General features: G+C 35.8%; 1 protein-coding gene across 1 annotated transcript in view; it reads right to left on the minus strand.

Moving 5' to 3' along the window:
* Nucleotides 1-1,808: 1,808 nt before the first annotated feature.
* Nucleotides 1,809-13,145, minus strand: part of GMCL1 (germ cell-less, spermatogenesis associated 1) — a 55,937-nt gene continuing 44,600 nt past the window's right edge. The window contains exons 12-14 of the mRNA XM_015571499.1: nt 12,374-12,519; nt 10,124-10,211; nt 1,809-3,650 (exon numbers count right to left, since the gene is read on the minus strand). Of these exons, the coding sequence (XP_015426985.1) occupies nt 3,522-3,650; nt 10,124-10,211; nt 12,374-12,519 (363 nt within the window). The 3' untranslated portion in view covers nt 1,809-3,521. The remainder of the gene's footprint in view (nt 3,651-10,123; nt 10,212-12,373; nt 12,520-13,145) is intronic.

Here is a 13,145-nt window from a genome sequence, read left to right on the forward strand (position 1 = left end):
TTGGAACTTTCAGTCCCTCACCCAGACTTGGACTTGCAGGAAGACTTCCCAGAGGATGTGTGATGGCCAAGACACTGAGGTTTATAAGATGGGTTGGAGTGATCCAGGCAAAGAAGTGACAAGTGTTCCAGGTAGGATCAGCTTGTGAAAAGAGTCAGGGGCATGAAGCATTGATGGTAGTTCATGTGGTTTTTAACTTTTTTTTTAAATATATTTTTATTGATTTTAGAGAGAAAGAAAGATAGAAACATCAATGATGAGAGAGAATCATTGATAGGCTGCCTCCTGCATGCCCCCTACTGGGGATCAAGCCCACAACCCAGGCATATGCCCTTGGCCAGAATTGAACCTGCGACCCTTTAGTCTGCAGGCCAACACTCTATCCACTGAGCCAAACCGGAGAGGGCGATGCTTGGTATTGAGTCAGCAATGTTCCCCTAGTTAGGTGTAGTCTGACCACTAGTTAACAGTGATTGATGTTGTTTGAGACTTTGCTTTTTTACATCTGTACCCTAAACTTTGGGAAGAATTTTAGGCTCTGGTTGGGGAAAGAACTGTACTATGCTTTTTCTTTTTTTTTTAATGCTATCAAGCGATTAGATCCACATTGCTTGAAATATGACTCAACATATCATTTTAGGTGATTGGCAAATCATCACCTAAGTTGTACCCTGTCTCTATTATCTTTACTGTTCTTTACATGGGTTCACCTTTAAGGGAATAAAACCTTTGACATGGTTTTAATATTGACAGTCCAGTATTCTAGACCAAATCTATCTGATAGAGCTTTCTGCAATGATGGGCATATTCTATCTGCACTGTCCCATATGGTAGCCAGTAGTTCCGTGTGATTACTAAGCACTTGCAATGTGCTTACTGTGACTGAGAAAGTACATTTCATTTTAATGAACTCAAATTTAGATACCCACAGTGAGTCTTGGTAACCCTATTTTTGCATGTGTGTCACAAATTGTTCAGTAAACATGGTAATAGTATTCAAAGGCTTGAAATTCAATAAAATGTTGGCTGCTAAACACTTGGTAAAAATGCTAATAACTAGCCCTAGGCTGTTTGGCTCAGTGGATAGAGCATTGGTCTGTGGACTGAAGGTTCCTGGGTTTGATTCCCGTCAAGGGCACATGCCTGAATTGTGGGCTCTCTACCCAGTAGGGGGCGTGCAGGAAGTAGCCAATCAAGAATTCTCCCTCATCACTGATGTTTCTATCTCTCCCTTTCCCTTTCTCTCTGAAATCAATTAAAAAACAAACAAAAAAAGATAATAACTAGTACTGTTCATTTAATTTTGGCTTGTTAAGTTTCAAACCAAATATATATATTTATGTATATTCTAAAGGAAAGGTACATTCATATCCCTCTTTCATACTTTAGCATGTGACTCTGTAACATTTTCTCTTAAATACCTTTTCTTTACTGATAGTCAAATGAAAATAATTATTACTGGGTATTTTTTTCTACTCATAGCATGTTAAGAAAAAGACTTTGCAAAGGGTCTAATTGCTTTCACATATACTTTACATGATGTCAGCTCATATTAACATTTTATTGAAAATATTCCTATTGAAAATAGTAAAAAGTATGCAAAAATTAAAGTATTGGGTCAGAAAACAAAAGCAGGTCTTTACTATCAATATGAAGTACTAACTGACAATTCCCGGTTTCTCAAATGAGAACACACCCTACTTGTGACTAAAGAAGTAATTATTTTGTTTGTGGATGACACAATTTGGCCAGGAGTGAACCCACACACAAGAACCATATATAATTAAAAAAAGAGAGAGAACCATATATAATTTCAATTTGATTTATATAAGTGAAACAAAACAGCCAATTCTACTAAGATCCTCAAAACCTTAATTATCTTTACTCCCAAGATTTGTAAAAATTCAATTATTAAAAAACTTCAAGATTGGTATTTACATTTTTTAAAATATAAAGGGTAAAGAAGCTCTGATGTTATAATATTGAAAAAAATCCAAAAGCACCTTATGAAATATAATTATAGCAAATATAAGAATAAGAAATGTAGCCTCTTGATGCAGCCAAATTATTGTATTAGAAACATTTAAACTGCAGTTCTGGGGGCAGAGGAAGGGGAGGCATTTAAAGCCTCCTTTAAATTAACCTGGAGGATGAATTCTGGAAAGCCAAAAGCAATTTATAAATCTATGGACATATTACTGAGGAAGAAAAACTATCCATAAATTCCAAAAGTTAAATCTAATTGGAAAATATCTACCTTTAAAAAATTCTGGTTTCAATTAAGGCTTTTTTGTCCATTTCATATAAGAACTTATTTATTCATTTTCCAAATGGGTATTTATCATTTGTACAGATACATAAAAGTGATTCCCATTTTTTAAACATACTAAAAATATACATTAACCACAAAAAGAATTCACTCTGGAAAGACGATGAGCATGGCTATTTTCAAAACAGCAGTGAATACAAGAAACCAACATATATAAATCATGACAAGTGTACATCTCATTTTTGACAAAAATAAGATCTATTTTTACATTAATGCTTTATTACCAGTTTCTATATGACATCCTCCAACCTTATTTATATTTACTAGGAAACTATTAGCATGTGTAACTCAAAGGCACTCAATTCAGAGGTTATAAAGTCCTGAGTAAGTAGGAAACAGGATTCCCAACTAAAATTTGAACATAAATAATTCTTAAGAGTAGAGAATATGAAAATATTTAGAGTGTAATATTTGGAACATAAATAATCTTATGAGCTAATAATAAACTTGTACAAAAATGTAAAAAAAAGAAAAAAGACCACGTAAGGCAAAAGAATATACTCAGAATCACACTGATTTTTCTCCCCCATTCCAGTCATTTGCAAGTCTGAAGCTGATTCTTTTGTTGTTGAAACCCTAGAAAAACTAAATTAAAAGCAAAATAAAATAGCATAAAAAATGTTTAAGGTAAACAAAAAGTTTCTTCAATTTAGTCTCCAAAGCCATGAAAAAAAGTATTTAATGATTAAAAACAACTACATATTGGAAGGATAATAGGAGGAATCATAAAGAGCATTTGAAAAAATTAAAGAACAGCCTTAAATGTGTCAATTGAAAGAGAATTTACAGTTAGCCTTTCAAATTATTCCTTTAGCATTCTTATAGACAAAATTTACAGATGGATAACTGAGGTACATTAACATTAAGTAAGATCAAAGTTTAAGCTAAAAATTAAATCTATATTTGGTTGCAGAGAAATGTGAAATTTACCTAATGATTTTCTACTGATGCTAAAAGCATGAGCTGACATCTTTATAACAGAAATGGGTTGACAGATATATTCTTGTCTTTAAAATGTTTTAATATAGTCATAGAAATGTAACGAGAATGAGAATAGTCTTCTGTTTTATCTGTACAGTTCATAAGGCCTTTGTTATTGTTAGTCACCTTAGATGTGAACAACATAGGGCCATTAAATTAAAGCTGGCCGAAAAAGTTTTCAAAGTGCTACTGTTTCCAGCTGAAAAGGTCCTCAATTTTCTGTATTTTCTGGATGATGATTACTTTCAGTTCTTTTTTCTGGTGATATATACAGGAAGTTACAGCAGATATATAAAGGGAAGATCAGAAGCCTGCTGTCCAAGTTCATCACTACTTGTTCCTATAAAACAAATTTGTTGCTTTAATGACAAGTAGATAGTAATATTCAAAAAACAAACAGAAAACCAAATTGCTGAATTGAATGAACTGAAGGAGACAGTAGGGTAGTTAAGAACTTGTATCTATAGTCTGAGAGTCAACACTCGAATCTCAAAACTCCCACCCACTTCCTGTGTGACTTGGAGCAAGTCACTGACCTTGTCAACTGCAGTGTCCTCACTGTAAAATGGGGACAATAAGAGTGCCCACGCCAAAACCGGTTTGGCTCAGTGGATAGAGCGTCGGCCTATGGACTGAAGGGTCCCAGGTTCGATTCCGGTCAAGGGCATGTACCTGGGTTGCGGGCACATCCCCAGTGGGAGATGTGCAGGAGGCAGCTGATCGATGTTTCTCTCTCATTGATGTTTCTAACTCTCTATCTCTCTCTCTTCCTCCCTGTGAAAAATCAATAAAAAATATATTAAAAAAAAAAAGAGTGCCCACATCATAGGATTCCATGAGACAATACACACAGAGAGCTCAGCAAAGCAGCCATATATGAAGTGCTCAATTATAGTAGTTATTTTCATTGTTGAAAAATTTCTGTCAAGTACCTACATATTTTGTCAATGGACATAGTCCAGATATATGTAGATTTCTCATTTGGTTTCAATTAAACTAGAGTTTTTAAGTTCTTACTAAGCCAGATGCTTCTGGAATGTATTCCTGGAATAAAGAGGGACTGAAACTGGAACATCTGCATGACTGACATAGGCTCAATATAGTCTCCTGTGTTGGGGAACAGTGAGATAAATTTGGATAAAGAAGGTAGGGAGCCCTAGTTGGTTTGACTCAGTGGATGGAATGTTGGCCGATGGACTAAAGGGTGCCAGTTAGATTCTGGTTGGTTGCAGATTCACTGGCCCTGGTCAGGGTGCGTGTATGAGGAAACAATTGATGTGTCTCTCTCACATCAATGTTTCTCTCATCTCTCCCTCTCCCTTCCACTCTTTATTTTTTTAAAATATATTTTATTGATTTTTTACAGAGAGGAAGGGAGAGGGGTAGAGAGTTAGAAACATTGATGAGAGAGAAACATCGATCAGCTGCCTCCTGCACACCCCCTACTGGGGATATGCCCACAACCAAGGTACATTCCCTTGACTGTAATCGAACCTGGGACCCTACAGTCCGCAGGCCAACGCTCTATCCACTGAACCAAACTGGTCAGGGCCTTCCACTCTCTTTAAAAATCAATGGAAAAATATCCTTGGGTGAGGATTAACAACAGCAACAAAAAAGTAGGGAACAAAAATGTCACACACACACACACACACACACACACACTCTTGTATGTGCTCTGACCAAGGATTGAACCTGTAACCTTGGCATATTGGGATGATGCACTAGCCAACTGAGCTACCCAGCCAGGATGTCATTTTCCCTTTTATAATTCAAATCTCAGGAAAAAACTACTACTATAAACCAAGTTGCCCAACTCAGAAAACCAGAAATTACTTTTGATTACTTTCTTTCTCACACCTTCACACACAATTAGGAACCAAATTCTTTCACTGCACTGCTTTATTTCTAGAATCCACTAACATTTCTTCATCCCCATTGCTATCTTAAGTTAAGGTTCTCATAATTTCTTTAAAAAAATATTTTTAAAAAATTGATTTTAGAGAGGGAGAGAGAGAGAGAGATAGAAACATCAATGATGAGAGAGAATGATCAGCTGCCTCCCACATGCCCCACACTGGGGCTGGAGCCCACAATCCAGGCATGTGCCCAGACCGGGAATTGAACCATGACCGTCTGGTTCATAGGCCAAAGTTCAACCACTGAACCACACCCATTTCTTATCTAAGTCATCTTCCTGCTATTATAATGTCTCTAATTTTTCTTACCACTGCTCAGAGAGCCTTCTATAATGCAAATCTAGTTAGCATAGTCCTATATGATGAGTAGTTATAAAATATGCAAAAATCACTAGATTTCCTATATGTTATCAAAAACTATTAGAAAAAAGAATCATTTCATATTAGCAATTAAAATGTAAAATACTTAGCATTATACTTTCAAGAAATATACAGGAATAACATGGGGGACAAACTATATATTTTACGGACATAAGAGAAGACCTAAATAAATGTGGAAAATATTATTTTCCAGAAAGGAAGATATCATTTTCCACAAATTATTGTATATATTTAACAAATATAAATCAGTGCTTGCTTCAACAGCACATATACTAACAAATATAAATCAAAGTCCTCATAAGAAGTCTTGAGGGGAACTTGACAAAATGATTCTATATCTGATATAGAATAATCATTCATAAAGAATCCAGCGATTTTTGAAAAGAGAAGAATGAAGGTAGTTTGTATTACTAGGTGCTAATTTTAAAGTTAGTCTAGTTAAAACAATGTATTGTTGTCTCTGCAACAAAGAAATCAACAAAACATAACAGAAAGTTTAGAAATGAAACCAAGTACATAAGGATTTAGTATATGATAAAACTGGCATTTCAAATACATTGGTAAATCTGATACATTTCAGATATGTCACAAAATACTCAAATGTAAAAAAATAAAAGGAATAGAAAAGAAGTAGGGACAACTATTTATATAATCCTAATTATTAAGACTAAGTACCACACCAAAAGAAGAAATCATGAAGTGATTAGATTGATAGATTACTTCATGAAGTTTTTTTTTATGCTAAACCTCTTTGTAATCATTTTATTTGTTTATTTATTAAAATATATTTTATTGATTTTTTACAGAGAGGAAGGGAGAGGGATAGAGAGTTAGAAACATCGACCAGCTACCTCCTGCACACCCTCCACTGAGGATGTGCCTGCAACCAAGGTACATGCCCTTGACTGGAATCGAACCCGGGACTCTTCAGTCCACAGGCCAACGCTCTGTCCACTGAGCCAAACCAGTCAGGGCATACTTCATGAAGTTTGAGAAACAAATGACACAATGGGAAAACTATAGCATATCACAAATTGTATTACTTTTTTCTTTTTAAAAGAAAAGCAAGAATTCATTGACTGCAGAAAAACATACTTTAGGGCAGTGAAACAAGGAAGGGCATACAAGAAGCAACAGGAGAGCCTAGGAGGGGGAGGAGAAGGAAAAGAGAATGGCACAAGTGTGTTCTCTGGAGGGAGAATGCCATTATTACTCTTAATAAAAGCTGTTAAAAATTAACAAGAAAACAAACACCTTAATAAAAATTTAAAAATAAAGAATATAAACTGTCAATTTACACAAAATAATATGACCACGAAGCAAACAAAAACCCCAACTATACCAGTAACCAAGGAAATGAAAATTAAATACAATTTGTTTCCACTTTTTATATTGGGAAAAGATTAGAAAGAATGATAATACACTAATCTTGGTTATACTCTCCTGCTAGACGGGAATGTAATTTGGGTAGTATTCCTGGAGGGCAATTTGGCTATAAGGAAATGTATATACTATCTGACAAGAATTCTACCTCTTGGAATTTTTCATTTAAAAAATGAGAAAAATGTACAAAGATATATGTACATTTTCAAAAATAGTGAGACCCCCCCCCAAAAGGGGAAGAATTATTTAAATTATGGTATATACAAAATAACTAATATTATACAGAAATAAAAATGTGTGGCTAAATACAGGGTGTCCCAAGAAAATGTTTACGTACTTTAACAGCTGATAACTCAATTGAACTTTTTTTTTTCAGATTTAACACACTGCAATTAATAATGATTCAAGGTGTGTATACATATTTTTTGACACCCTGTATTTACTGATAAGAAAAGCTAAGCACAACAAAGTGGGGAAAAAGCAGGTTGCAAATAGTTAACAGTAAAATTTAATTTTGGTGTCATCTCTAAGTAGGATAAGTATGATTTTCTTTTCTTTTTTTATTTTTATTTTCTTGTCACTTATTTATATTTTCTAATTTTTCCATAGCAAACATCTACAACCTATGTGAAACACATATAAAAGTCCTCAAATAAAATCCTTCCATAATTCTCTAGGGATCTCAGAGAAAAGTCCAAATTCCATCTACAGCCCTGGCTTTAGTCTACTGAACTCTTCCAAACCTCTTTCAGATCCTTGAATGACCCATGTGCTCCCTTGCCTCCATCTTATTCATCATTTGAAGTTTGGTTCAGGTATCCATTCACTTGTCAACTTTTCCAGGAGAGGTGATTTTCCCTGAGCTGTCTTCCCTTCTCCAAACTCCCCCAATAAATATACCTGCCCCCAACCCCATAGTAAGGGTTAGAGACTTCTCCCTCAATGTTACACATTACTCTGTGCTCATCTCTACCATGCTACTTAAACTAAGCTATCTACCTAAATAATAAAAGGCTAAGCCCTAGCCGGTTTGGCTCAGTGGATAAAGCAATGGCATGCAGACTGAAGGGTCCTGGGTTCAATTCTGGTCAAGGTCATATGTCTGGTTGCAGGCTCAATCCCCAGTGTGGGGTGTGCAGGAGGCAGCCAATCAATGATTCTCTCCCATCATTGATGTTTCCATCTCTCTCTCCCTCCCGCTTCCTCTCTGAATTAATAAAAATATTAAAAAATTAATAAATAAAAGCCTAAGCGACTGTTACGAGGGAACAACCAGAACCACCAGTCGCTATGATGCGCACTTACCACCATGGGGCAGACGCTCAATGCAGAAACTACTTCCTGGTGGTAAGTGCGCTCCTACAGGGGAGAGCCGCTCAGCCAGAAACCAGGCTCACGGCTGGCAAGCGCAGCAGTGGTGGCAGGAGTGTGTCCCACCTCTGCGGTAGCACTAAGGAGCAGTGAGCAGGTGGGTGGTAAGGAGTGAGAGGTCCCAGATTGCAAGAGGGCACAGGTTGGGCTGAGGGACCACCACCCCACTCCCGCCCCCAGTTCATGAATTTCATGCACTAGGCCTCTACTATAACATAAGCTCCTCTTTACTTTCTCCACTTCCAGCACAGAAACTAGCATGTGGCAGAAATGCAAATGTTTGCTGAATGAACAAATAAAGGAACACTTGGAATACAATTATTATCTTGGTCTAGTCCTTTTTAAGTCTCTGGCTGCTTTGAGCCAATATTTTTTTATGAAGTTCGAGGTAGAAGGTAAAGATAGTCATTTTTCATGCAGTTCCAGGGGGCACATTGATAGAGAATTCCAATAGAGGCAGATTTGAACTTTCTTTCCTACTCAAATACTATCTACCACATGAGAGTCAGCTCTGTTGCCAGAGCTCCTGCAATGATTGGAGGACCCTCTGTAAAAAGGCTGGGCAGAGTATGTGAGGCTAGAACTATCAATTCCAGGGTTCCCTGAAATGCTGAACTCTGATGTTCCCATGAGAGGCTCTTCAGTTTGAGGAAAATTGCTAATAATTTATATGAACTATAGGCTCTGAAGCCTTTAATAAAACAGCATGTCCTTTGGAATGGTGGTTAGTTTTAATAGAAATAAATTTCAGCAATATTTTAATGGCTCTCATTTTACTTTCCTAAAATGGTTTACTTTCTCATCATGACATTTTGAAACTTCAACATGAATGTGAAAAATGAAGAAACAAATGGCCTTAGAGAATCTGGGAACATTAGAGATGTCTGTTATTTTAGAAACCTATTGTGCTAGAGCAGTGGTTCTCAACCTTTTGGCCCTTTAAATACAGTTCCTCATGTTGTGACCCAACCATAAAATTTTTTTCGTTGCTACTTCATAACTGTAATGTTGCTACTGTTATGAATCGTAATGTAAATATCTGATATGCAGGATGGTCTTAGGCGACCCCTGTGAAAGGGTCATTCGACCACTAAAGGGGTCGCGACCCACAGGCTGAGAACTGCTGTGCTAGAGGATAATGTTCTCTCAATATTCAAGAACTATATAGAGACAAACTGGATTGCCTTCAAAGTATTTGCTATTGCATAAATAAATGCACTTATGAAGACAATGAATGAAGCAATTAAGATTCATAACTCTTTGAAGATAAATAACTATTTCCCTATTTTTTTTTTTTACTATTTCCCTATTAAAGCTTTTCCCTGCTCCTCAAAATCAAACTGTTTTCTTTTTTTTTTTTTTATATCTTAGTTGTATTCTGGAATGGGGTAAATTATACAGTAGTGAACATGATATGTACATCTTTACCTTCAAAAACACTGTCAAACCAACCTTTAAATCACATGTTATTTCTACTTAAGAATTTTCATTCTGTCTGGCTGGTGTAGCTCAATGGTTGAGTGTTGACCTATTAATCAAGAGGTCACGGTTCAATTCCGGTCAGGGCACATGCCTGGGTTGCAGGCTCAATCTGCGTAGGGGGCATGCAGGAGGCAGCAGACCGATGATTCTCTCTCATCATTGAGGTTTCTATCTCTCTCTCCCTTTCTCTCTGAAATCAATACAAAGAATTTAAATTCTAATTAAAAGGATTCAAAAGACAAATACTATAATGAAATAAAAAAGTAATCAAACATACCTGATCCTTTTCAAGTGTAAGTATTTGATAGCCAGTTGTTCTACTACATATTAGTTTTCCACTACTATCAAAAGAGGCCAAACGTAATCTAGGATTTAAAAACAAACAAACAACACAAATAAAAAAATACATATACAATTATTTAAAACCACAGATTAATTTAAATAAGCCCCCCTTCACTTTCATATTTATTTTTGTCTTCCATATTCTCTAAAAGTCTTTATTTGATAAAAAAAAAACTTTAAAAAGTCTTTCAAACTATAAATGATTCCATTTAGATTTACAAACTTGTACAATTATACATATCTGAAAAAATAAGTGCCGTTTTTATGGTGGTAGTATATACATAAAATTTACCATTTAACCATTTTTAAGTATACAGTTCTTGGCAATAAATACATTCACATTGTTCTGCACTCACACCACCATCTGTCTCCCGAACTTTTTCATTTGCCCCATTGAAACTCTGTACTCAGTAAGCACAAATTCCCCATTTCCCGTAACCCCAGCTCCAGACAACGACTATCCTACTTTCTGTCTCTATGAACTTGTCTACTCCAGATGCCTTGTGTGAGTGGAATAAATACAGTATTTGCTCTTTTGTGACTGCTTTATTTCACTTAGCATAATGTCTTTGAGGTTCATGTTGTAGCATGTTAGGATATCCTTCCATTTTAAGGTTGAGTAATATTCCATTGTAATATTCCATGCCACATTTTGTTTATCTGTTCATCTCTCAATGGAAACTGGGTTTCTTCTACCTTTTAGCTATTGTGAATAATCCTATATAATAAAAGCATAGTATGCAAATTGTCCCCTCGACCAGGAGTTTGACCAGGGGGTGGGGCCGGGGGCCTCTAGTGCTATTATAAAATGAATGTACAAATATCTGTTCACGTACCTGCTTTCAATTTTGTTGGGGTATATACACAGAATAAGAATTGTTGAATCTTATGGTAATTGTTTAATTTTTGTGGAAATGCCACAGCATTTTCCACAAAAGATGTATCATTTTACATTCCCACCAGCAATGTACAAGGGTCCAATTTCTCTATGTCCTCACCAATATTGTTTTGTTTTTGGCAATAGCCATTCTAATGGGTGTGAGGTGGTATCTCATTGTGGTTTTGATTTGCATTTCCTTGATGATTAATGGTGTGGAGCATCTTTTCATGGGCCTCGTAGCCATCTTTATATCTTCTATGGAGAAATGCTTATTTAAGTTCTTTGCTCATTTTTGAATCTGGTAGTTTGTTTTGTGTGGAGTTTTAGGAGATTTCTGTATATTCTGGATATTAATTCCTTATTAAATATATGGTTATCAAATATTTTCTCTCATTCTGTGAGTTGCCTGTTCACTCTGTTGATAATGCTCTTTATGCATGATTTTTAATTTTGCTGAAGTCCAATTTCTCTTTCTTCTTTGCTGCCTATGCTCTGGTGTTATAGTGTAGAAATTACTGCCAGCTCCAATACTAAGAAGCTTTTCCCCAGTGTTTTCTCCATACAACAATGAAAGTCATCTTTTTAAAGTCCAAGTTAGATCATGTCACTTCCTTCCATAAACTTTTCCATTAGCTCCATACCACACTTAGAAGAAATCCAAACTCTTCCTTATCATGATCTACTAGGCCCTACATTATCTGGCCCCTGGCTGACTCTCTGAACTCATCTCCAGCTTACACATTAATTTCAGGAGTTATTTTATAGTTTTAGCTTATATGTTTAGGTCTTTGCTCCATTTTGAGTTAATTTTTGTGTATAGTTTAAGGTAAGTATAAATAAGTGACTTAAAAAAATGTTCATTACGCTATTTTCTAATTTGTCAGCATCCTCTTTAGAAAAATATTGCCAGCTCAACTATCAGGCAAAGTTGGACATATTAAATCTTATAGAAAGTGAAGGATAATACCAAGCATGTTTTCGTGGAAAAATACCTTGCTGTATTTCCAGTTTGGATCTTTTACTTGCTAGGAGTAGCAGCAAGTAACAGCTTCAGCATCAAGCTCAGTATTAATCCTTTATTATTCATATTACAGCCTATCTTTCTCCATGACATACTAGATCCAGATCTTATGACTTAGATTATTAATATATTACAGGAATGGAGCCTTATCATTTCCTTACACATTAATATATTTGGATCTTATCAAAGTTCTACTACTGTTGGTGTAAATTACCAAGGTTTTATTTCATCTTTTATATTTCTTTGGGAGTGAGTTGAAATAGGGTGGGAAGATCTCAACCTACCTAAATGCTACGCTCCTTCGAGGTTGTAAACTGACAGATCCACTACAGGGCTGATTCAGTGTATTGCGTTTGAAAATGATGAATCGATTGGTGTAAGTTACAAGCAGGTCAAAGCCGAAGTTAAAACCTGTCCACCGCCAGCAGTACTAAGAAACACAAAAGAGAAAGATTTACTTCAGTTTGTCATACTAGCAAATCGAAGTTCAAAATGTGTTTGTTTTTTTTCTCTAACTCATTCCAAATATTTCTCTCATGGGTCCATACTTTTTGTCAGTGCCTTTCCCTTAAGGCTTTCCTTATATCTGTGAATATATATAAAGGTGTACCATACAGACAGAGTATACCTCAAAGCCCCAAAGCAGCCTTTATGATCAATGTTCCTTAAAGTACTTTCCTAATATCACCTCTTCATGATCTGTTTTATATATCTCCATGATGTAATGCTATCAAACATAATGTGGCTTTTCACTGCAACTCTAAGTAGGTATATATTAAGGGTCTAGGAGTCTAAATGGAGGTAGTAAGAGCCCATTAAAATTTACCTTGCTTTAAAAGTGCTCTAAAGTACTGTAAGTAACCAACAGATACACACTGAATAATTTTAAATACCATATTAGGTTTACAAGTTTGTTTACAAGGTAGAGGAGGGGGCTTGCAGTTGGGGAGCCTGCTGGTTCAGACAGGTTGTCAAGAAAAGTCTCTCTAAGGAGATGTTAGGTAAGTGGTGTCCTGAGTCAACTAAGAAATGGACTGGATAGCTACCTGGGGAAAG

The sequence above is a fragment of the Myotis davidii genome, unplaced genomic scaffold (assembly GCF_000327345.1).
Source record: "Myotis davidii unplaced genomic scaffold, ASM32734v1 scaffold247, whole genome shotgun sequence".
Taxonomy (NCBI): domain Eukaryota; kingdom Metazoa; phylum Chordata; class Mammalia; order Chiroptera; family Vespertilionidae; genus Myotis; species Myotis davidii.